This window comes from Myotis daubentonii, chromosome 6, assembly GCF_963259705.1.
Source record: "Myotis daubentonii chromosome 6, mMyoDau2.1, whole genome shotgun sequence".
Taxonomy (NCBI): Eukaryota; Metazoa; Chordata; class Mammalia; order Chiroptera; family Vespertilionidae; genus Myotis; species Myotis daubentonii.
In genome coordinates, this window is record NC_081845.1 from 77216165 (window position 1) to 77240828 (window position 24664).

General features: G+C 53.2%; 1 protein-coding gene across 5 annotated transcripts; it reads left to right on the forward strand.

Annotated features, from left to right (window-relative positions):
* Positions 1-7642: 7642 nt before the first annotated feature.
* Positions 7643-22772, forward strand: LOC132237208 (patr class I histocompatibility antigen, B-2 alpha chain-like). Of its 5 annotated transcripts, none has more exons than XM_059701379.1 (8): positions 7643-7787; positions 8049-8318; positions 8544-8819; positions 9408-9683; positions 9803-9925; positions 21426-21476; positions 21611-21658; positions 21796-22755. In XM_059701379.1, the coding sequence occupies exons 1-8, from the start codon at positions 7715-7717 to the stop codon at positions 21798-21800; spliced, it is 1122 nt and encodes a 373-aa protein (XP_059557362.1). In that variant the 5' UTR covers positions 7643-7714; the 3' UTR covers positions 21801-22755. The 5 variants fall into 5 exon arrangements, with proteins under 5 accessions (XP_059557362.1, XP_059557363.1, XP_059557361.1 ...); XM_059701380.1 differs by lacking the exons at positions 21426-21476; positions 21611-21658; positions 21796-22755 and adding exons at positions 10360-10392; positions 10528-10575; positions 10729-11008; XM_059701381.1 differs by lacking the exons at positions 7643-7787; positions 8049-8318; positions 8544-8819; positions 9408-9683; positions 9803-9925 and adding exons at positions 18621-18749; positions 18960-19229; positions 19454-19729; positions 20274-20549; positions 20669-20773 and having other exon boundaries at positions 21444-21476; positions 21796-22772.
* Positions 22773-24664: the final 1892 nt, after the last annotated feature.

Genomic DNA, 24664 nt, shown 5'->3' on the forward strand with positions numbered 1-24664 from the left:
CAGTTTAAGAACCCATTGTGGCCCTTGAGTCAAAAAGTTTGCCCACCCCTGCCTAGCCACTGAACCAAACTGGTCAGGGCTCTATGGCTGTTTTTAAGAGCATCTCTTTATGTTTGATAACGTGAAACTTTATTATGATGTGTCTTGGTGAGGATTTCTTTTTATTTATTTTATTTGAGGCTCATGAGGCTTCCAGAATCTCTGGAATATCACATCCTATCAGGTCACTTTTGGAATATTCTTAGCGAATATCTTCTACCTCATTCCCTTTTCCTCCTTCTGGAACTTCCATGTTGGATCTTTCCGTTTTGTTTGGTTAACCTGTCTGTGATATTTTCTATTTATCTTGTCTCTCCGGAGTGCAGTCTGTGTAGTTCTTCAGCTCCTTCCAGTATACCAGTGCTCTGCCTGAACCCAACCTGCTGCTCAGGACATTCACTGAATATGATTTTCATTGTTTCCTGTGTGTTCAGTGAGTGGGTGCACAACGTGCTTCTGTTTAAATCTGCCTGGTCAGGTAGGTTTAATCTCTTCTTTAGTCATAATTCATATTTCCTCATTTCTTTCTTCAAAAATGTAAGACATGTGTGTTCTAGAAACACTGACTTCAACACCTGAGTCCTCTGTAGACCTGACCCCTCAGCAGGTTATCTCAGCTAACGCTTATTGTTGGGCCGGGTTTCCTTTTTATTTTTAAAAAGTAATTATTTGGATTTTGAGGTCAGAGTTCTTGGAACGTCGTTTGTAGGAATGCTCTGATAGCTGGTGTTGGTGGTTTCTCTAAAAGGGATTTATGTTTGCCTTGGTGGGTACATGGGGGATGGGCTACTACCAGCCTGTGGTGTAACCTCATCTTCTTGGCTTGAGATTTTGGGGGCCCATGCAGAGAGGGTGAGTTTGATCTCCAACCTGGCCTGGGAACTGGCTTCTGTTACACATTCTTAATAGAAATGTTTGTTGTTTCTCATTTTATTAAGAGGAAAGGGAGAGACCAGCAAGGTTCCCTACTTTTAATTTTGGTGGGCATTCCTTCGGGATTCTGGCTAAATGGGGGCACCCACATATTCACCTTGCAAAGTCCCTGCCTGCTTTTGCGCCCTGTCTTCCATGTAGCCATGCATCCCAGTATATTATTAAAATCAAACTCCTAGGTCCCAGCGGATGTCTTTAGAGCAGCCTGTGGCTTTGGTGCAGTTTCCTCTGGGTGAGGCCCCGCCATCCACAGCAGACACATGTACCCCTTCGGAAGCTGCTCTGGGTGTGTGACCGGGACCTGAGAAGACAGAGCACGTGGCCATGGGACACCAGCAGCCATGGGACTACAAGTGCCCACATGCCCGGTTCAGGGTCCCCCACGAGGTCGTAACTCTACAGGCCACCAGCCCATCATAAGGTGGACAAGGCGGATCTGCGGCTGAGACTGAATCAGGTCAGCACCCACCAGAAAACACCCTCCCCTCACAAGGCTCTGAGCAACCAGGCAGACAGACCGACCTCAGCCAGCCTGCATCACCGCTCAGCCCAGGACGGGCAGGACGGGCACAGGAATGGAGGGACCTCATGTCAGAGATGAGGGCCAGCAGCACTGACTCCCTCTGACCAAGGCTGTCCCAGGTATGGCCACGTCTCCATGTCCAGATGTCAGAGTGAGGCCAATACAGGGCCCTTATGTGGCTCAGTTTCCTTAGGTGACCAATTAGCCACCACGTGACAAGGTGACTACAGTGAGCCCTGCCCTCTTGGAGGGTCAGAGGGTCATAATCACAGGACAGCTGCCTAGTCCATGGTGGGCTCTCCTTTCCTGTGCTCAGAACTTCAGCCAGAACCACGATCTGGGGGCTCCAAACACCTGCTCCATGGGCTTGGGCCTGCCCTTAGCACAGTATCAGACCTGGGGCCCCAGGTCCCAGTGAAGGAGGTGCAGGCTGGGCTGTGGCCATGGGACCCCTGGTCGTACCCCATCTGCACTGTCCATGGGCTGCCGGCCTCACAGGACCCTGGACAGGCTTCTGAAGCCGCGATGGAAGCACCAGCTCTGAGGAAACGCCCTGAGAGGACGGGTTACATCTCTCGGGACCCAGTGGACATCGGGGCAGGGACCTCTGTGTGGTGCCGACTTCTCAACAGGAAGAGTGTGAGGGCCCAGGACCAAGGGTGGAAACAGGATGACCCCACTGCCCACCACTCAGCATCACCCCATGGGGATGTTGCGCTTCCTGTCTCCACATCTCTGGGCTCTCCAGGGTGGGAGGTCCAGGTTCTCAGAAGTAGGGATGCTCTACAAGGGGCTACCCAAACTATATTATGTTTTTCACCAGGGAAGTGTGGACTGCAGGTGCCTAGAGCAGTCCCCGCTCCATGAGGCAGGAGGAATGACCCTGATCCACAGGGTGTGGGGCTGCTGTCACTCAGTGGGGGCAGGAGGAGCAGGTGGGGAACCGGGTACAGGTCTTCCCTCCTGCTCCCTGTGCCTGTGGATGGACATGTACAGCAGCCCAGCATGAGGAGGGCTGGAGTTACAGGACCCAGACCCCTCAGGAGGAAGGTTTGGGTCACACCCCAGGCAAGTCATAGGGGTCCCCACTCCTGACCTGGGAAACCCATGGCAGCCCCTGTGCAGAGGCCCCTTCCCACGGGCTGTTCCCAGACAGTGACCGTGCACTGCAGGGACCCAGGCAGCCATTCCTGGGGTCAGGGCCTCCTCTGATGCTGACAGTGGCTCAAGGACTGTCCTGTGGCCTCGCTCAGCGTCACTGAGATCGCCCAGTAGTGACCTAAGACACGTCTAACAAACTCCTCTTCCTGACCATCGGGTTGGATCTGGGTCTGCTGGCTCGCCCAGCGAGTTCTGGCTCCCTCTCCATAGGCTCTGACAGGTGTCCCCCTGGTACACACCGCTGAGGGCAATCCCCCCTTAGAATCTGCTGCTTGGGGGACTCAGACTAACAAAATCATTTGCATCTCTCTGCCAGCGATCTCTTACCCCATCGGGTCACATCCTTCTCTTTCCCCAACTTCTCCTCCAGCATCGGCCCCCTTGTGCTGGCCTTTGTATTATCTTTCTGAGGTAACAGACGCTTATGTTTCAAGCCACTAAAGTTTGGGGAAGTTCCGTGCTCTGCAGTGAATAAGTCACAAGGCTCTCTTTGGTTTCTTTTACTCTGCATTGCTGTTTCCTTGCACTTGGAAAATGTCACCTGCACTCACTATTTCCAGTTCCTCTCCTCCTGTTCTCTCTTTTATTCTGTCTTTTCTCCATTCTTCCTTTTCTCTTTCTTTTCTTTATGCGTATTATCAGATGTCTCAACCATCCTATATAATAAAACCCTAATGTACAAATTAACCGAACGGCGGAACAACCAGCAGAATGACCAGTCACTATGAGGTGCACTGACCACCAGGGGCAGACGCTCAGCGCAGGAGCTGCCCCCTGGTGGTCAGTGCACTACCACATTGGTTGCACTGCTCAGCCATAAGCCAGGCTCATGGCTGGTGAGTGCAGTGGTGGTGGTGGGAGCCTCTCCTGCCTCCATGGCAGTGCTAAGGGGTGACAAGCCAATCAGTAAGGAGCGAGCAGGCGGGCAGTAATGAGTGAGCTGGAGGGCGGTTAGGAGCAAGGGGTCCTGGACTGCAAGAGGGTGCAGGCCGGACTGAGGGACACCCCCTTCCTCCTGTGCACAATTTTGTGCACCAGGCCTCTAGTATAAAATAATACTCTGTGGTTATGCTAAAGGAAGCATTACCTGGGTGTATTTGTTAAAAGTATAAACACAAAAGATATGGAATAAAAGGAAAGGAAAGGAGTAATTAATAGTCTGAAAAGAAAAATCCCCAGGTGATTCTGCAACCAAGGACCTGACAATCCACTTTCAATGCTTCTATTTAAGCTGAGGTTGGTTTATTTTCAGAACAACTACATCAGCAACATAAAGTCTTCCACATTCCTGGTTAAAGTTTAAACTGGCACTCGCACTTTTAAATTACATGAGTATCATCGGGTCTGGCTAAAGTTACAGGCCCCACAGGGCCCAGCTTTGCCACCCCTGTGTACCCCCTCTGGGGAATTTCTTGCTTTGTGCCCCAGGAGACATGTACACAAATGGTTGCAGCAAAAACTGGAATGACCATGTATACATAAACAGGAAAATAGCAAAATTTCACTATAACCATCTATAATAATAAAAGCGTAATACGCTAATTAGTCCAGACGTACTTCTGGATAACCTTCCAGACAAAGCCTGGGCTGAGAGCACTGAGGCAGAGGCAGCCACCGCAGCGGTGGGGGCCGAACCCCTTGCACGAATTTCGTGCATCAGTCCTCTAGTAAAATATAAGACTTCAGCACTAAAAGTGTAAAGAGAGCCTCACAGATGAGAGATGACCCTTATGTAATGCTGAGCCTCAGAAGACTCCATGCTGTACAAGTTCACTTTATAGGAAATTTAAAGCTGGTAAAACTGAAAAACATTCGTTTGGGAGATTATATATATAATATATATATATTAATATATATATTAATTATAAAATCTTTAGGGAGTCTCAAGGGTGTAAAAAACACAAGACTGAGAACAGATATTACATCTGGGGGACCGGACTGTAAGTGTCAATGCCAACAGGAGTCCCGCAGTGAGGTGGCTGAAGGACACTGTGTTCACTGCAGACAGCTGGATGGTAATACAGCTTGTCAGTGAGACCAGCACGGCTGTGGGACAGCCGGGTGTGATACAGCAGGGCTGTACCCTCTCTGCCCACAGCGTCTCACCCAATTGCTCTCAGGACGCCAAGGTGTATGTGTAGACTGAGTGTAAGATCCACATTTTTCTGATTAAAAATTGATTTCCTGACACACAAGTTTTTGAAGATGCTGAATACGAAAACTGACATTTTAGCCAATATTTTTACACTCATAATAAACTAAATTTAAAAATTCTGAGAAATAGCAAAGAATTATTTTAAAGGCATTATTGTTATGGAGCCCAGTCTTTAAACTGTTTGATCTAGCTAGGATGTGTTCTCAATGTTGTTGCCACTTACTGTAGGGAACATTATTACTAAAGGCAACTCTAAGAAAAACTTACAAATATTGTTGTATCTCCTTGCTCTTTCTCAAACTTTTAATCATTACTTTCCATAGGTGAAATTTAGAGCATTGAATGAAATAATCAGATAAAGGAAACATTGACTTACAGAATCCTGAAACAGCATGTAGTGTGAACTTTGGTTTTCACATGTGTGTTAATCTGTGACACTCCCCCTTCCGGAGGTGGAGCGATTTTCTCCTCTTGAGGGTGGGGGCTGGACTTGCTGACTCACTTCTAACTGAGGAGTAAGGCTGATGTAATGTGTGTGACTCTCAGCCTAGGACATTCACCTCACTCACCTTCCATCCTGGTTGCTCTCTCTCTCATCACTTGCTCTGGGACAAGAAGCGCTAGTCATTCACTGCCTTATGGCCGAGTCCCCATGGCTAGGAACTGAGGGCTCCTGGGACCATCCAGGCAGGAAATCAGGCCTCTGCCAACAGCCCTAGGAGTGAGCCATGTGTCAGCGAGTCCTCCAGCCCAGCCAGCCTTCAGACCATGCAGCCCTGACTGACAAGTGGCAGCAACCTTGAGAGACACCTGAGCCAGAAGCACTCAGAGGAACCCCTCCTGGGTTCCTGACCCTGGGAAACTGGGAGATAACACACATTTGTTGTTTTTAGCTGCTGAGTTTAGAGTAATTTAAGCTGAAAACATGACCAATACAGTGTCCAAAGATAGAATGAGTGATTGCACTTAATTTCCATTTGTTCTAAATTAATTATATATGATACTAGGTGTTCAGTGCACGAATTCGTGCACCTTGAAAGGAATTGTGGGCCACGAGGCTGCAATGGGCACAGGCAAAGGTCTTGGGCCATCTTCTGTGCCCCCGCCCGGCCCCTTTATCCATGACCCAGTCACCTGTCTGCCCACAGCCCTGCTCACACATGCTAATGGCACCGGCCTTGCTCACACCCACTGTCTAGCCCAGAGCAATTGGGGCCAGCACCAGCAGTGGGTATGAGTGGGACCAGCACTGTCAGCAGGTGTGAGATACCCTGATTGCCCCTCAGGAGGAGATGGAGAAACTCTCAGGGGCAATAAAGGCTGGCAGCAGCCACTTGCACCTGCTGACAGCGTTGAGCAATCAGGGCTGGCGCTGGATGCCAGGAGCGGGTGCAAGCAAGGCTGGTGCCAGCAGCAGGTGTGAGGACTGGGCATTACCATAGGACATGGAAGCAGAGAATATTCAGTGACCACCAGAGGCTTGCCCTGATGACAGTGACCAGCACCCCACCTTGGTCTGGCTCCCCCAATCACCTGCTCCACCATCCCACAGCTGCCTATACCCAGCATGTTCCATGCACGCCCCCTGGTGGTCAGCACACTTCATGTTCTGCTGTTCTATTTGCATATTAGCCTTTTATTATATAGGATGATTAAAACTCCTTTAGGAAAAGTTATACAAACAACTAACCTATAATTCAGAGTACAGGCTCTGGAGCCAGACTATCTACATTTGAAAGCCATTCCAACATCTATTTATTAGCTCTGCGACTTTAAGCACATAACTCAATCTCTCTGTGCCTCGGTTTCCTTGCTATAAAATGGGAATAATAACCGTAAAACCCATGTTTGTGAAAAAAATAATAATGTGCCCTGATAAAATGTGCTCACTGCTTCCATGTGCGTAATTCATAAGGATGGGCAGGGCAGGAGCGCTGGTGAAGGAAGGGCACTGTGACCCACTGAGCACCTGCGACTGTGAGGATGCACAGGCTCCTGCTGAAATGCACAGTCACACATGCTCCCTGGGCTCCTGTAGGGGGGGTGTGGGGGACTCACAGGGACAAGCTCAGGGCTGGGGAATGCAGGTCACTTCACAATGTAACAGTCCCCAGCCACACACTTCCTGTGTGGGAAGGAGAGTGAGGAGCTTTGTAGCTCTGGCTGCTGGGCTGTTTAGACACTTTGCCTATGAAGCCTCTGAAATCACTCATTTTACAGATTAGCTTCCTGATGTCCAGGCTTCCCAAGACTGTGGTCCCCCTGCCCTTCACTGGTCTTTTCAGGCCCAGCTCCTCCAGGATTACAGAGGAGACCCTGTCCTCCGCCTCCTCTCACAGGGAGCTCACTCTCTGGCATCAAGGTCCCAGGGTGAGTTTCCCTCTAGAAGAGTCCAGGGCAGAGGTGAGGGTGGGAGGCAGAGTGCATTCCAGGGAGAGGGGTTCCAGGAGGAGAAGGGGAGGAAAGGGCTGGTCCCAGCCTGGGGAGTCTCCCTGGTTCTCACACAGCCCCTGGGCAGGACTGAGGGAGAGGGAGTGACAGAGCTCTCCGTGCAGGTGAGGGGTCAGGGCAAGGTCCCAGGTCCCAGGCCTGGTCTCAGGGTCCCAGCCCGAGGGCGGAGACTGAAGCGGGAAGCTCAGTGTTGTGGAGTCCCCACCTCCCCGCAGTTTCACTTCTCCCTCTCACAACCTGTGTGGGCGCCCTCCTTCCTGGAGCGTGTGAGACCCTGACCCGCCCCGAGGTCAGTCCCGTCCCCTGAGCCCCGCCCCCGCCCCGCCCGCGGGGATTAAACAGTTCTCACTCCCATTGGGTGGCAGGTGCTACAGAAGCCAATCAGCGTCACCTCCCTCCCAGTTAGAAGTCTCTGTGGACTCACCAGGACCCAGACTCCCCAAACCCTGAGGATGCTGCTCACGGGGCCCCCAACCCACCTCCTGCTGCTCTGGGGGGCCCTGGCCCTGACCCAGACCTGGGCGGGTGAGTGCGGGGTCGGGAGGGAATGGCCTCTGGGGAGGAGGAGCGAGGGCACCCGGCGGGGGCGCAGGACCCCGGGAAAGGGCGTCTCCACACCCCCATCCACACCCCAGACCCCACCCCGTCCTGACCCCTCTCTTCTCCGTCCCGCTGCCCCGGTTCCGTCTCCCGGGCCCCTTCCCCTCTCCTGTCCCTCCGACCCCGGACCCCGAATCCGCGCCGGGAGGAGGGTCGCGGGTGTCACCCCTCCGCTCCGGCCCCCAGGCCCCCATTCCCTGAGATATTTCTTCACCGCCGTGTCCCGGCCGGGCCGCGGGGAGGCCCGGTTCCTGGAGGTCGGCTACGTGGACGACCTTCCTTTCGAGTGGTTCGACAGCGACTCGGAGAGTCAGAGGGCGGAGCCGCGGGCGCCATGGGTGGAGCAGGTGGAGCCCGGCATTTGGGACGTGAGCACGCAGAACGCCAAGGGCTTAGCACAGATTTTCCGACTGAGCCTGCACAACCTGCGCGGCTACTACAACCAGAGCCAGGACGGTGAGCCACGGGGCCCGGGGCCGGTCACCACCCCCATCCCCACGACGGGCCGGGGTCGCCCCGAGTGTCCGAGTGCGAGGTTCACCCCAACCCCGCCCCCCCTACACACACCCGGGAGGAGCCCGCGGGTACTTGGACCGGGTTTTACTTTCAGTTTCTGTTTAATCCCCGCGGGCGGGGCGGGGGCGGGGCTCAGGGGACGGGACTGACCTTGGGGCGGGTCAGGGTCTCACACGCTCCAGTTCACGTGGGGCTGTGACATGGGACCGGACGGCCTCCTCCTCCGCGGTTATGACCAGTCCGCCTACGATGGCACCGACTACCTCGCCCTGAACGACGACCTGCGCTCCTGGACCGCGGCCGACACCGCAGCTCAGATCACCCGGCGCAAGTGGGAGGAGGCCGGTGAGGCTGAGCGAGTCAGGAACCAACTGGAGGGCAGGTGCCTGGAGTGGCTGCGCAGATACCTGGCGATGGGAAAGGAGGTGCTGCAGCGTGCAGGTACCAGGGCCTGGGGCCGCCCCCCTCTCCCCTGGGGCTGGGGCCCCACAAGGAGACAGGACACAGGGTCAGTGTCAGACCCCCCTCCTGTGGGCCAGGAGACTGAGTCCGCCTGGCTTTTCAGATCCAGTGACGCCCTCCCTTCTCTCAGGGACACCTAGGGGTGCAGTCTCTCAGGGACAATTAGAGGGGAGACCAGCCTGAAGGAACTGAGCAGCGGTTCCCACTGACCCTGCAGTGGCTCAGGGACCCATGGGGACGTGCTCTCTCAGGCCCTGCTCCCTGCCCCTCCCCCAGTGTATCTGAGGTCTGACCCCCACTCTTCTGAGTCCTTTGGCCTCCACCCAGGACAGGACCAGAAATCCCTTTCTCCCCCTGAGACCTACCTCCTGCCCTGGGCTGTGTCACTCTGACTAGAACTTTCTAAGGAGGAGAGGTCATCCCCAGGTGCTCTGTCCAGGCTGGTGGTGCTTGTGTGCTCCCTCGCCCACCCCAGGTGCCCTGTCCACGCTCAGGTGGTCACATGAGGGCTGCTGGAGGGTCCCCTGACAGTACCAAGTCCCTGAATTTCCTCCCCCTTCTCCTCAGACCCTCCAAAGACACACGTGACCCACCACCCCATCTCTGACCGTGAGGTCACCCTGAGGTGCTGGGCCCTGGACTTCTACCCTGCGGACATCAGCCTGAGCTGGCAGCGTGATGGGGAGGAGCAGACCCAGGACATGGAGTTTGTGGAGACCAGGCCTGCGGGGGATGGGACCTTCCAGAAGTGGGCGGCCCTGGTGGTGCCCCCTGGAGAGGAGCAGAGATACACGTGCCATGTGCAGCATGAGGGGCTGCCCGAGCCCCTGACCCTGAGATGGGGTGAGGAGGGGCGTGGGCACAGAGCCTGGTCTCAGGGAAGCAGGGGCCTGTGGAGGACCTCAGTGGGGTCGGGGCTGAGGCCTGGAGATCAGGGCCCTCACCTCCCCTTCTCTTCCCAGAGCCGCCTCTTTGGGCCACCATCCCCCCTGTGGGCCTGGTTGTGGGCCTGGTCATCCTTGGAGCTGTGCTCACTGGAGCTGTGGTCACTGGAGCTGTGATGATGTGGAGGAGGAAGCGCTCAGGTAGGGAAGGGGTGGGGCCTGAGTTTCTTGTCTCACTGGGGGTTGCACGCCCAGGTAGAAGTGTGTTCTGCTTCATTAATGGCAAGTACCATCCCCACACGTGTGGTTGCCCAGTGTGGGGCCCTATTTGCTGACACTCACTCTTTAGTCAGACACGTGTGGAAATGAGGGACAGATTGATCACCTGATGATTCTAGTGATCGGCCTGGTCCCAGCACTCCCAGGTCAGGGCGGAAGGTCCCTGCTGAGGACAGACTTCCGGAGGGTGGTTGGTCCAGTCCCCACACGTGTAGTTTCCTCAGGTTTCCTGATCCTGCCCTGGGTCTGTAGTCACAGTTCTGGAAACTTCTCTGGGCTCCAGGACTAGGAGTTCCTTTAGGACCTCATGGCCCTGCCTCCTCCCTGTCTTCTCACGGGATGTTTTCTTCCCACAGGTGGGAAAGGAGGGAACTATGACCAGGCTGCCAGTGAGTATGGAGGGGTGACCCCTGACATCCTGTGATAGTACAGACTGGATCCCTTGGGGAACCTCACCCCTATAGTTCCTCCCTTAGGCTCCTCTCCTGGGGGCTCTGACCTCATTCTGTTTTGTTCTACCCGAGGTAGCGATGGTGCCCAGAGCTCTGATATATCTCTCATGGCTTATAACGGTGAGACCCTGACAATAGCAGGGGTTGGGGCGAAAGGGACAGGACTGGGTAATGGGGACTCTTTGGGACATAGTGAGCCTGTGGTGGGCTGTTGAGAATGTCACTGCTTACAGCCACTGAACTGAGTTTGTTCATGATCATTTTCTTCCACAGCCTGAGGCACTTGTCGGGGACTGAGTGATGGGAGATTTGTTCACTCTCCCACTTTGTGATTCAAGAATCTCTGGTTTTGTTCTGCAAACAGCATTTGAATGTGTGTGTTCCTGTCAGCGTAATGTGAGGAGGTGAGAGGCTGGCCCACCCCTCCCCAGCACACCCCCTCCCCAGCCTTTCCTGTCCAGTAGAGGTGGGGCTGGGCCCTCCCCATTCCTGTTTTTACTTCCTGGTGCGCGCAGCTGCAGCTTCTTACTGCCTGATTGAAAGTAGAGTCTGGGTATGCACTCTTCTTCACTTCTTGCCATGAAGGGGTGATGGGTTCCTTAAAGCAGAACAGCCCGGCCTGGTGTGCCTCAGTGGCTGAGTGTCCACCCAGGAACCAGGAGGTCATGGTTGGTTTTCCTTTCAGGGCAAATGCCCAGATTTCAGCTCAGTTCCCACCAGGGTTGTGCAAGTGACAGCCAATGGATGATTCTCTCTCATCATTGATGTTTCAGTCTGTCTCTCCCTCTTCTTTCCTCTCTCTCTCTGAAAATCAATAAAAACATATTTATGGAAAAAATTAAAGGAGAATATCCTAAAATTTGAAAGGAAATAAATGGACGCACCGAGAACTTGTCAGATCCTGTGTGTTTGCTGTGCTGAGGCTGTTGCAGGGGGGACAGGAGAGGCTGTGAGGACTGAGTGTGGTCAGGGTTGTGCCCAGTTGGCTCCCTGGTCTCTTCAGCTGGGTCACCTCTCTGCTCCTTTGTTCTTCTCCCTTCAGTAGAACCTTGTCCCCCCAGGACTTTCCATCACAGGGACTGAAACCTCCCCAGGCCTTGTACATTGTCCTAATGAGGAACATCTCCAAACCCGTGGGCAGCAAGGCCTTCCTGTGTCCGGATCAGCCTAGGCTCAGGCCTGGGTCCTGCCCTCAGCCCTCATCTTCTGGGGCTGTATTTGTTGTTTCTTTGTTTGTGTAGAGTATTGTGCCTATTTGTGTTCTTGTTATGAGTTTTGGTCTCATCCTTCTTTTGAGTGTCCCCTATCCAGCATCAGCCAGAGGTGAGTTGTCTGTCATTGTGCCCACAAGGCTCAGGGGTCCCTGCACACAAGAGTCCGTGGTATGGAGAGATGACTTTTCAGTCTCATCCTGCTCTTCGCTCCTTCTAGGAATTGATTGTTCTTTCCATCTTTTCCTAAACTCCACAAGGAACCAGGTCCTGGAATTAGCAGGGAGGAGGGGTCCTGTAATTGGTCATCTTAGATAAGTTCCTGTTGGAATTCTGCTCTGCTGGCCCACCCTCTCTCCCTGCCCTTCCCTCTAGCGCTGGCTGCAGTGGGAACCCTGGGATTTCTGAAGCAGAGTCTCCTGTAGATTCAGGGAGAGCTGCTCTGTGGGAAGAGCAGGTGCCCTGATGCCAATGTGAGAGCTCGCTGTGCTGTAGCTGCCACAGGACAGCTGTGGTCTGAGGCCACGTTAATGAAGACGTGTCTCTAGCATAGGGAGGGCTCTACACTGGCCATTCATGAACCAATGTTAGTTGTGTGCCAGATGTGTGACAGTGTTTCCGCATGTGGGGACCATTGAAGGAAAATCAGAAAAGCTGCTTTCCTGTGGAACATACGTTGTGTGGGAAGAAACAGTGAATGGAAAAGCACAGTAAACAAGGAAGGCGTCTGTGTCAAGGGGTAACTGTTTAGAGGAAAAAAAGTCGTGGGGAAGGCAAGCCCACGCAAGGCTGTTGGGGACACGGAACATGGGTGTTTTTTTTCGTTTATTTGTGTGTTGTTATATATATATATAGACACACACACACACACATACACACACACACACACACACTAGTAGTAGCCTGGTGCACAAAAAATTTGTGCACTCTGGGGTAGGTGCGTGAGGGGTGGGGCCAGACCCCTCAGCCTGACTTGCATCCTCTGTCATGTTCCAGGACCCCGGCCACTCCTGGCCTAGGCACAGGCCTACAGGCTTGGGGCAGCCTGGCTCCCGAGGCCCCATTTTATCAAGAGAACAAAGTCCGCGTTAGTTACAGCCTTCACAGAACCCAGTACACTGCATCTGTGTGTACAACTGCCTCATTCATGTGCCTGCTTCTCCCTACTGAATTACTAACATCTTGAGGACATAGCTCTGTCTTATCCTGCTTCAACTTCAGTGCCTGGCCTGGTGCCAGGGACCTGAGAGGGTGTGCTGAGTGAGTGAGTGAATAATGAGTAAGTGAATGAGTGAATGAATGCATGAGTAAGTGAATAAGCAAGCACCTACAGGGCCGGAACTTCTGCCGCGTTGCCATGGCAACAGGGCAGACGTTCCACCCCCACTCCCAGTGCCCACCCTGGGAAGTTCCAGCCCTGCTCCCACTTCATAGTTAGCTCTGGGCAAAGGGGCCTGGTTCTCCTCATTTGCCCTACCACCCAGCTCTTGCCTGCTGCCTGGGTTTCCGATCACCTGCTGAGGGGGGTGAGGGGAGCAGGGAAGAGGTGGCTGCTGGCTTCCGCCTCTTCCCTGCCCCACCCAGCTTCTCCGATCACTGGCCAGGCAATGGTGGCCCCGGCCGCCTGGGTTTCGGATCACCGTCAGCGGCAGGGGCTTCTTCCGTCCTTCCCCTTTCGCCTCCCATCATTGCACCTACGTATGCAAGTTAACCGCCATCTTTGTTGGCAGTTAATTTGCATATCGCCCTGGTTAGCCAATGGGAAGTGTAGCAAAGGTGCCGTCAATTACCCTGTTTGTCTATTATTTTATAAATATATATATATTTTTTATTGATTTCAGAGAGAAAGGGAGAGAAAGAGAGAGATAGAAACATTAATGATGGGAGAGAATCATTGATTGACTGCCTCCTGCATGTCCCCTGCTGAGGATGGAACCCGCAACCCAGGCATGTGCCCTTGACCAGAATCCAACCCAGGACTCTTCAGTCTGCAGACTGATGCTCTATCCACTGAGCTAAACCATAGGGCATGTCTGTCTGATTTGGGTGGCCAGTCAGTGGGGGCCTCACTGGGAAGGTGGCTTGAGGAAAGCATTGAAGGACATAAGGGATTATCCCTGAGCATGTGGAAGGAAGCCCTTTCCAGCAGTGGCACCTACAGTGGGAATGGCCTGGGGCAGGAGTGTGCCTGGTTTCAGTGGGAATGGAGCACAGAGTAATGAAGTTGAGATAAAGACAAGGCCAGACCTCCTGGGCCTGGAGAATGGAACAAGGGCAGGGACTGTGCTCTGAGTGTGGAAAGAGCCACCGGAGAGTTTAGAGCAGGAGAGGCCCGGCCTGATACCCCCTTTAAAGGATCACTGTGGCTGCTGCTATGAGAACACATAGGAGGTTAGGGGGCAGTGGGGAGGCCGGGAAGGGGTCCAGGCTGGAGAGGCATCCAGGGACTGAGCGGTGGAAAGAGATGGGACCCCAGATTCCTCGGGCCACAGGCAGCGGAGGGTGACGGGGCTGCTGCTGGGCCATGGGCAGCCTGGGTCCTCTCGCTGAGGTCCTTGTCGCCCAGCGAGGTGCGCAGCCCACACCCAGGTTCAGTGCCTGGTGCTCAGGCCCCTCGACCTGGCCTGACGCCTGTCCTGTCCCAGGGGAGGGAGGGACCACTGAAGGCCAGGACAGCCTGCTGCTCGGGGCTGGGCTCAGACTTGGCAGGGGTACTGGCCCAGTCAGTGGGACCCTGGAAACCCCAGGACTTAGGGACCAGGGCTCATCCCTACAGGGGCAGCCCAGCCCTTTGCTGTCTGTGACCCGGAGGGCCCCTTCCAAACACCAGCAGGGGTCCCCAAGGCACACCCTCCCCTGCTGCTCTCCTCCCTGAAGCCTCTACCTCTCTGAGTGCTGACTCCCCCCATCCTGACCTCCTCAGGGTCATCCTTGCCTTCCCAGGCCTGACACCCCAGCCCCACTCCCATCCCAAGCTCTGAGACAGCGGCACTAGTTCCCAGGAGGAAGGTGCTCTAGCTCCAGAGGCAGCAGCGGGAACAGGGGACAGGTTCTTGGGTGTCCAAGGTCCCATCCGGGAGACTAAGGACTCCTGGTTTGATTGTGGGGTGCAGCTGCACCTGGGAGCCAGCGGTTATGGCCCAGGAGACCTCGCTCTTCCCTGAGGCAGCGTCCACGGTGACTCAGTGGGGAGGAAGCATCACCATCAGTGTGCATTTGGAGAAACACTTTGCACCCCGAATTTGACATAGGACAGGGCCCCCCTCCTGCGTTCAAAGCCCTGTTCTGGCGCTGGGAGCAGAGGGAGACCCTACAGGGGTCTTCAAACTTTTTAAACAGGGGGGCAGTTCACTGTCCCTCAGACCGTTGGAGGGCCGGACTATAGTTTAAAAAGAACTATGAACAAATTCCTATGCACACTGCACATATCTTCTGTCCTCAGCCCTGTGGCCACACGGGGGCGCCGCCGCGCTGCTCCTGAGGCTGCCTGCGCCCTGTTAGGGGCTGTGCTGTGAGTGGGTCAGAGGGGGCTGACTTGAAGGCGGGGCATCCGCGGGAGGCGGGGGGGGGGGGGGGGGGGGGGGGGCGAGGAAGGGGGGGGCGGGGAAGCGGGGGGCGGGGGGGGGGGGATGAAGAAGCTTTGGCGAGTCCTGGGCTCCACAGTGTCAAGGTCAGGACAGGACAGGGGTTGACTAAGAATAGTGCTCAGGAGCCAGGAGCCATCTCTGAGGTTTCCATCTCCTCACTGCCACCCCTCTCTCCAGTCCCTTGAGGACAACACCATGGAAACCTGAAAAGTAGAAACATTTTCTTCCACTCCGTATTTCCTGGGTGTTTTTTTGTTTTGTTTTGTTTTCAAACTCTTTTTTCAAAATAAAGTCATTTCTTATTTGGGAACAACATCTCAATGTCTACACAATCTTCCACAGTGAGGAGATGCACATTGGGCCTAAAGCAAGGGTCTCCAGGGCCTTCTTTCCCCCAGAAGCACAGCAGAGGGGCCAGAGGGAAACAGCCCAGATTCCGGGTACAGGAGGGTGCTAGCAGCCAGGGGAAGGAAGGCCTACTCTTGCACTAACTTTCCTGCATCAGGCCTCTAGTTTCATCATACATTGGGATGCAATATCAGTAAACCATTCATCACAGATGTGCCTGTTTCCCAGGCCTGAGTCCTCCCTGTGGTACATCAACTCCAACAGTCCTTTGAGCCCATTGGGATCCAAGCTGATTATCCTGCCATCTATTCACTGTCCCTCACCCTCCATGTCCCCTCCTCCCTCCTCACTCTCTTAAATTCCATGATTCACCCTTTCAACCCCTCCCTTGGCTCTCCCTTGCTGTGTCACTCTTGCTTGTGAATTCTACCTCTGCCTACCGTGCACCTGGCCCCATGCAGCTACAGGAGGCTGGGGAACAACACAGACACGCTGACACTGTCACGTTAAGGTCATGACTCAGACCACAAAGGCGTCCATGCCGCTGCCCACAATCATCCTGTCCGCGCATGGCTCCCTCAGTCCCCCATCCTCTGCTCAAACAGCCGCCCCCCTTCCCCATCTGTTCCTGCTAGTGCCCTGTTGCCTGCTTCACTGAGAACACTGAGCACATTAGAGGACAATTCCAGCTTTCCAACACCATCTGCTTCAAAACCTTTTCCACAGGCCAGCTGTCCACCCAACCTCATCCCTTCTTTAGTGGCTTATTGTTTGGAGCCACTAAAGTGTGGGGTAGTTTGGTGCTCGGCAGTGGACAAGTAATAAAGCTCTCTGCAGTTTCTCTTAGTCTACACCTTGGTTTCCTTGCACTTGGCAAATGTTACCTGCACTCGCTGTTTCCAGTTCTCCTCTATTTTCTCCTATATTTTCTGTCTTTTCTCCCTTCTCCCTTCCATCTTTCCTTCTCTCCTACCTTTGTGCTTATCATCAGATCTCCCAATCGTATAAAATAATGCCCTGTGGTCATGCCAAGGAAAGCATTACATGGGTGTATATGTTAAAAGTATAAATACAAGGGCTATGGAATAAAAGTAAAGGAACTAATTTTAGTCTGAAAAGAAAATGTCTCCATGATTCTGCAATGCAAGGAACCAAAGAACTGACTTTCAACTCTTAAGGCTTCTACTTAATCTGTGTTTGGTTTATTTTCAGAACAACTATATCAGCAACCTGAAGTCTTCCACATCCTGGTAAAAGTTTAAACTGGCACAGGCACTTTTAAATCACCTGAGCATCATCGAGTTTGGTTAAAGTACAGGCCCCACAGGACCCAGCATTCCCACCTCTAACCACCCCCTCTCGGGAATTTCTTCTCTTGTGCTCCAGGAGACATGTACACGAATGTTTTAGCAAAAACTGAAACAACCACATATACATCAATAGGAATATAGCAGGATTTCAGGATAATCATAAAATATAAGATTCAGCTCTCAAAATGGAAGGACAGCCTCACAGGTGAGAGATGACCCTTAGGTAACACTGAGTCTCCGAGGGTCATGCAAGTACCAGTCCTCTGTGCAAATGTAAAACTGGCAAAGATTCGGGTTGGAGATCTGTATATACTTATTGAAAATCTTTGGAGTATCTCAAGGGTATAAGAAGCACAGGAATCAGTGAGAGGTTACATCTGGGGGACAGGACTGTGTCCACTGATGGTTGTTGGCACCAATTCGACATGAACAGGAATGCCCCATTTGAGATGCCCGGTCTTTAAACTATTTGATCTAGCTACTGTGTGTTCTCAACTTTGTTTCCAGTTACTGTAGGGAACATTATGATTAATGGCATTACTAAGAAAATCTGACAAATATTATTGTATCTCCTTCCTCTATCTCAAACTTCTCCAAAAGTGAAAGTTAGAGCATTGAAGAAACTAATCAATTAATGCAAGCAATATTTTATTTGGTGGAATGGCTGGGGAAGGTGAACAACCAGTCTGGAGTCACACACTTCCTGTGAGGGAAGGAGAATTGAGGAGCTTTGTAACTCTGGCTGCAGGGCTATTTAGACACTTTGCATATGAAGCCTCTGAAATCACTCATTTTACAGATGAGATTCCTGATGTTCAGGGTTCCCAGGTTGTGTTCCCCACTGTAGTTGACTTATCGTTGAGAATCTCTATCCAATATTTTCAGGTAAGATTCCTTCAGGATTAAAGAGAAAACCCTCCTCTCCCTTTCACAGGGTGAGCTCACTCTCTGGCATCAATTTCCCAGGGAGAGTTTTTTTCTAGAAGTGTCTGTTAGGTTTGATTGAGCAATTGAATTATTACCCCTCCCCCAGGAACTGACTTTTCAGGCCATTTCACTATGGACATTCCCTTTTGCTGAGACCACACTTTACTTGCTGAGACCACATTCTGTTATCTCTCCCCTCCAGACCTGCACAGAGAACTCTCCGCCTACAAAAGCCTGCCATTAAGTCCTTTAAAAAGAGCTGACTCCTGTCACTGGGTGCTGGAGCCATCTGGGGCTCAGCCACCTAGTGTGCGGATGATTGAATAAATTTGTAATCCCTCACCATTCTGGCCTTGTGCTTTCCTCCTTCAGCGACCTACCAGTGTCAAGGGGCAGAGATAATGGGTAGGAAGCAGAGTGCATTTCAGGGAGAGGGGTTTCAAGAGGAGAAGGGGAGGAAAGGGCTGGTCCCAGCCTGGGGAGTCTCCCTGGTTCTCACACAGCCCCTGGGCAGGACTGAGGGAGAGGGAGTGACAGAGCTCTCCGTGCAGGGGAGGTGTCAGGGCAACGTCCCAGGTCCCAGGCCTGGTCTCAGGGTCCCAGCCCGAGGGCGGAGACTGAAGCGGGAAACTCAGTGTTGTGGAGTCCCCACCTCCCCGCAGTTTCACTTCTCCTTCTCACAACCTGTGTGGGGCCCTCCTTCCTGGATACTCGTGACGCGGCCCCAGTTCTCACTCCCATTGGGTGGCAGGTGCTACAGAAGCCAATCAGGGTCACCTCCCTCCCAGTTAGAAGTCTCTGCAAACTCACCAGGAATCAGACTCCCCAGACACTGAGGATGCTGCTCACGGGGCCCCCAACCAACCTCCTGCTGCTCTGGGGGGCCCTGGCCCTGACCCAGACCTGGGCGGGTGAGTGCGGGGTCGGGAGGGAACGGCTTCTGCGGGGGAGGAGCGAGGGCACCCGGCGGGGGCGCAGGACCCCGAATTGGCGCGTCTCCACACCTCCCCCCCCCCCCGCCCAGACCCCCAAAGCCGGACCCCATCCTGTCCTACAGACCTCGGCCCCGAACGGCGCTGGGAGGATGGTCGGGGGTGTCAGCCCCTCCCTCCGGCCCGCAGGCCCCCACTCCCTGAGACATTTCCTCACCGCTGAGTCCCGGCCCGGACATCGCAAGCCCCGCTTCGTGGTCGTCGCCTACGTGGACGACACTCAGTTCGTGCGGTTCGACAGCGACTCCGCGAGCCCGAGGATGGAGCCGCGGGCGCCGTGGATGGAGCAGGAGGAGCCGGGCTACTGGGAACTGAACACGCGGAACGCCGAGGTCGCCGCACAGAGTTTCCGACTGAACCTGGACATCCTGCGCGGCTACTACAACCAGAGCCGGGACGGTGAGCCCTGGGCCCCGGGCCTGGGACCCTGTCATGACCCCCATCCCCACGGCCGGACCGGGGTCGCCCCGATTGTCCGGGTCCGAGCTTCACCCTGAGCCGCGTGACCCTCCTGGCCCCCACCCGGGAGGGCCTGGTTGCACTTTCAGTTTCGGCTTCATCCTGAGGGTTGGATGGAGTCCGGGCTGGGTGGGCGGGACCTGACCTCCAGGGGTGTGGGTCAGGGTCTCACACCTTCCAGTTGATGTTTGGCTGCGAAATGGGACCCGACGGGCGCCTCGTCCGCGGTTATGACCAGTCCGCCTACGACGGCACCGACTACCTCGCCCTGAACGAGGACCTGCGCTCCTGGACCGCGGCCGACACCGCAGCTCAGATCACCCGGCGCAAGTGGGAGGCAGAAGGTGTAGCGGAGGAAAGGAGACACTACCTGCAGGGGGAGTGCCTGGAGTGGCTCAGCAGATACCTGGCGATGGGGAAGGAGGTGCTGCAGCGCGCAGGTACCAGGGGCCTGGGGCCTCCCCCCTCTCCCCTGGGCTGGGGTCCTGCAAGGAGAAGGGAATGGGATCAGAGGAAGAACGCCTCTCCTTTGGGCCAGGGAATTTTCTTTCAGATCCAGTTCCCGAAAGTGACGCCCTCCCTTCTCTCAGGGACACCTAGGGGTGCAGTCTCTCAGGGACAATTAGAGGGGAGACCAGCCTGAAGGAACTGAGCAGCGGTTCCCATTGGCCCTGCAGTGGCTCTGGGACCCATGGGGGACCTGCTCTCTCAGGCCCTGCTCCCTGCCCCTCCCCCAGTGTATCTGAGGTCTGACCCCGACTTTTCTGAGTCCTTTGGCCTCCACCCAGGACAGGACCAGAAATCCCTTTCTCCCCTGAGACCTGCCTCCTGCCCTGGGCTGTGTCACTCTGACTAGGATTTCTAAAGAGGAGAGGTCATCCCCAGATGCTCTGTCCAGGCTGGTGGTGCTTGTGGGCTCCCTCGTGCTGCTGGAGGGTCCCCTGACAGTGCCAAGTCCCTGAATTTCCTCCCCCTTCTCCTCAGACCCTCCAAAGACACACGTGACCCACCACCCCATCTCTGACCGTGAGGTCACCCTGAGGTGCTGGGCCCTGGGCTTCTACCCTGCGGACATCAGCCTGAGCTGGCAGCGTGATGGGGAGGAGCAGACCCAGGACATGGAGCTGGTGGAGACCAGGCCTGCGGGGGATGGGACCTTCCAGAAGTGGGCGGCCCTGGTGGTGGCCCGTGGAGAGGAGCAGAGATACACGTGCCATGTGCAGCATGAGGGGCTGCCCGAGCCCCTGACCCTGAGATGGGGTGAGGAGGGGCATGGGCACAGAGCCTGTTCTCAGGGAAGCAGGGGCCTGTGGAGGACTTCAGTGGGGTCAGGGCTGAGGCCTGGGGGTCAGGGCCCTCAACTCCCCTTCCCTTACCAGAGCCGCCTCCTTGGGCCACCATCGCCCCTGTGTGCCTCGTTGTGTGCCTGGTCATCCTTGGAGCTGTGGTCACTGGAGCTGTGATGTGGAGGAGGAAGCGTTCAGGTAGGGAAAGGGGTGGGCCCGAGTGTCTTGTCTCACTGGGGGTTGCAAGCTCAGGCAGAAGTGTGTTCTGCTTCATTAAGGGCAACTACCATCCCCACACGTGTGGTTGCCCAGTGTGGGCCCCTATTTGCTGACACTCACTCTTTAGTCAGACACGTGTGGAAATGAGGGACAGATTCATCACCTGATGATTCCAGTGATGGGGCCTGGTTCCCAGCACTCCCAGGTCAGGGTGGAAGGTCCCTGCTGAGGACAGACCTCTGGGAGGATGGTTGGTCAGTCTCCCACGTGTAGTTTCCTCGGGTTTCCTGATCCTGCCCTGGGTCTCTAGTCACAGATATGGAAACTTCTCTGGGCTCCAGGACTAAGAGTTCCTTTAGGTTGCAGTGGTTCTCAACCTTCCTAATGCTGTGACCCTTTAGTACCGTTCCTCATGCTGTGGTGACCCCCGACCATAAAATTATTTTCGTTGCTACTTCATAACTGTAATTTTGCTACTGTTATGAATCGTAATGTAAATATCTGATATGCAGGATGTATTTAGGCGACCCCTGTGAAAGGGTCGTTCAACCCCCAAAGGGGTTGTGACCCACAGGTTGAGAACCGCTGCTTTAGGAACTCATGGCCCTGCCTCCTCCCTGTCTTCTCACAGGATGTTTTCTTCCCACAGGTGGACAAGGAGGGAGCTATGTCCAGGCTGCCAGTGAGTATGGATGGGTGACCCCTGAGACCATATTACAGTGCATAGGGGAGCCCATAGGGGACCTCACCCCCATAGTTACTCCTTTAGTCCCTCTCTTGGGTGCTCTGACCACGTCCTGTTTTGTTCTACCTCAGGCAGCTACAGTACCCAGAGCTCTGATCAATCTCTCTTGGCTTTTAAAGGTAAAACCCCGATGTAACGAGGGGACAGATCTGGGTGATGGGTTTTTTTTGGGACATAGTGAGCCTGCATGGGTTGTTGAGAATGTCATCACTTACAGCCACAGAGCTGAATATTTCATGATCATTTTCTTCCACAGCATGAGGCACGTGCCTTGTGGGGGACTGAGTGATGGGAGATTTGTTCGAGCTCCTACTTTGTGATTCAAGAACCTCTGATTTCCTTCTGCAAATGGCATTTGGATGTGTGTGTTCCTATCAGCATAAAGTGAGGAGGTGGGAGGCTGGCCCACCCCTGCCCACCACTCATCCTTCTCACACTTTCCTGTCCATCAGAGCCCGGCTGGGCCCTCCCCATCCCTGTCTTTACTTTGTGGTGCTCAGTGGGGGACTGAGTCATGCGACAGTTGTCTACACTCCCACTTTGTGACTCAAGTGAGAGGTTAGCATGGTGATACGTGGGCAGGCTACATAGCCATCTTGAATGGAAATAAAGAAAAAACGAATTTATTTAAGGAAAGAGGGTGGGGGATGGGATACCCAAAGGGAAGGGCTGCACAGCATCGAGCCAAGTGGAGGTTGGGTGGATGATGGCAACACCCAAGATATCCATGTCCTTATATGCAGTCACTGGCAGGAAACTCTGGTCTGGGGGCTGAATAGGTGGGTTGGAATGGGGATAGAATGCAGGTGTGGAATCAGGTGTCTTTTGGAAAATTTCAATTGCTTACATGGTCTAACTCCTGGTATCTAGCAAGTTTTTCCTGCTCTTGGAAGACACTATGGAAGACAGTATGGAGTTTCCTCAAAAAACTAAAAATGGAACTCCCATTTGACCCTGTGATCCCACTTCTAGGAATATATCCCAAGAAAACAGAAACACCAATCAGAAAGGATATATGCACCCCTGTGTTCATAGGAGCACAATTCACCATAGCTAAGATCTGGAAATAGCCAAAGTGCCCATCAGTAGATGAATGGATTAGAAAACTGTGGTACATCTACACGATGGAATACTATGCTGCTATAAAAAAGAAGGAATTCTTACCATTTGCAACAGCCTGGATGGAATTGGAGAGCATTATGCTAAGTGAAATAAGCCAGTCAATGAAGGAAAAATACCACATGATCTCACTCATTCATGGATAATAAAGACCATTATAAACTTATGAACAAAAATAGATACAGAGGCAGAGCTGCCTCGAACAGATTGTCAAACTACAGCGGGAAGGCCAGGGAGGGTTGGGGGGGCGGGAGGGAGGGGTAAGAGATCAACCAAAGGACTTCTATGCATGCATATAAGCATAACCAATGGACATAAGACACTGGGATGTAGGGGAGGCTGGGGGATTGTTAAGGGCAGGGAAAAAATGAGACATATGTAATACTCTTTGTAATACTTTAAGCAATAAAAAAATTGGAAAAAAAATAACAAAAAACAAATAAAAAAGTTTTTCCTGCTCTTGCTCCCCTGTGGTGGGAAGCGTACAAATGGCCATTAAGGATTATATTGTCTGATAGCCCAAACATCAAGAACCTCTGATTTAAAAAAAATAAATTCAGATTGTTGATTCTCAAAAACATTTAATTACTGTCTGGCAATAATACTCTAGGGAAGTAGTTTTCCAGGTTATAACTTTCTGTAGAATATGTTCATTACATTCCTTCATTTGCCTGTAAGTTAACATGGTTCCAAAATTGAAAGGCCCAAGTTCCCAAATGAATGTGGAAGTGTTAAAATATGTGTGATTATGCACACAGTTTATTTTCTGCACTGCTGTTTTGTTTTAAATATTTTATTTAAACATTTTTATTAACATTACTTGCATGTTCAATGCTTTTGTGATGTATCAATTAAAATTATTTTCAATAAAAAATAAATGAAGAAGATCTGATTTCTTTCTGCAAAGGGCATTGCATGTGTGTGCCTTCCTATCAGCATAACATGAGGAGGTGGGAGGCTCGCCCCCTCCCCCCACTTTTCCTGTCCAGCACAGCGGGGGCTGGGCCCTCCCCATCCCTGTCTGTACTTCATGGTGCACTGAGTGGCAACTTCTTACTGCCTTGATTGAAATAAGACTCTGGATGTGAATTTGTTTTCCCGTTTCTTGCCATGAAGGGCTGATGGGTTAAGTAGAGGAGAAGATTCTAAAATTTGAGAGGGAATAATTGGAATCACTGAGAACTTTCTAGAACCCATGTGTTTGCTGTGCTGAGTCTGTTGCAGGTGGGAACAGGAGGGGCTGTGAGCACCGACTGTGGTCAGGAGCTGTGTCCACTTCCTGGTCAGTGCATCCTGGGCTTTGAAGTGGTCTCTCCTCAGCTGGGTCATCTCTCTGCTCCTTTTTCAAAAAATATATTTTTATTGATTTCAAAGAGGAAGGGAGAAGAGAGAAATAGAAACGTCAGTGATGAGAAAATCATTGATCAGCTGCCTCCTGTACTTAATTGACTCCACAGCTGACTCCACAAACCCAAAGTAAGATACAGAATTACTTCAAAATAAACAGAAGGCCCTGGCCAGTGTGGCTCAGTTGACTAGGCGTGGGCCCCTGCACTAAGATGTCCCAGGTTCAATGAACCTGGTAGGAACACATGCCTGGGTTTCAGGCTTGATTCTCAATAGGTGTTGTGGAGGAGGCAACCTATCCATGTATCTCTTTCATCCATGTTCCTTTACCTCCCTTCCTCTCTCTAAGAGAAAAAAAAATCAGTAAAAACACCCCTTATAATAAAAGCATATGCAAATCGAATGAACAGCGGAACAATGCTCACTATGATGCACACTGACCACCACGGGGCAGACGCTCAATGCAGGAGCTGCCCGTTGGAGGTCAGTGCACTCCCACAGAGGGAGCTCCTCTCAGCCAGAAACCAGGCTCATGGCTGGCCAGCCCAGTGGTGGTGGCAGGAAGTAAGGATTGAGGGGTCCCGGACTGCAAGAGCCCTGGACCGGGAGAGAGATGTCTGACTGCTGGCTTAAACTGGCAGGTGGATATCCCCCGAGGG

Coding starts and splice junctions, on each gene's coding strand:
- LOC132237208 (XM_059701378.1), top strand. CDS start 7,715: ATGCTGCTCACGGGGCCCCCAACCCACCTCCTGCTGCTCTGGGGGGCC. Junction 7,788..8,048: donor CCTGACCCAGACCTGGGCGG/GTGAGTGCGGGG, acceptor TCCGGCCCCCAG/GCCCCCATTCCCTGAGATAT. Junction 9,684..9,802: donor GCCCCTGACCCTGAGATGGG/GTGAGGAGGGGC, acceptor TTCTCTTCCCAG/AGCCGCCTCTTTGGGCCACC.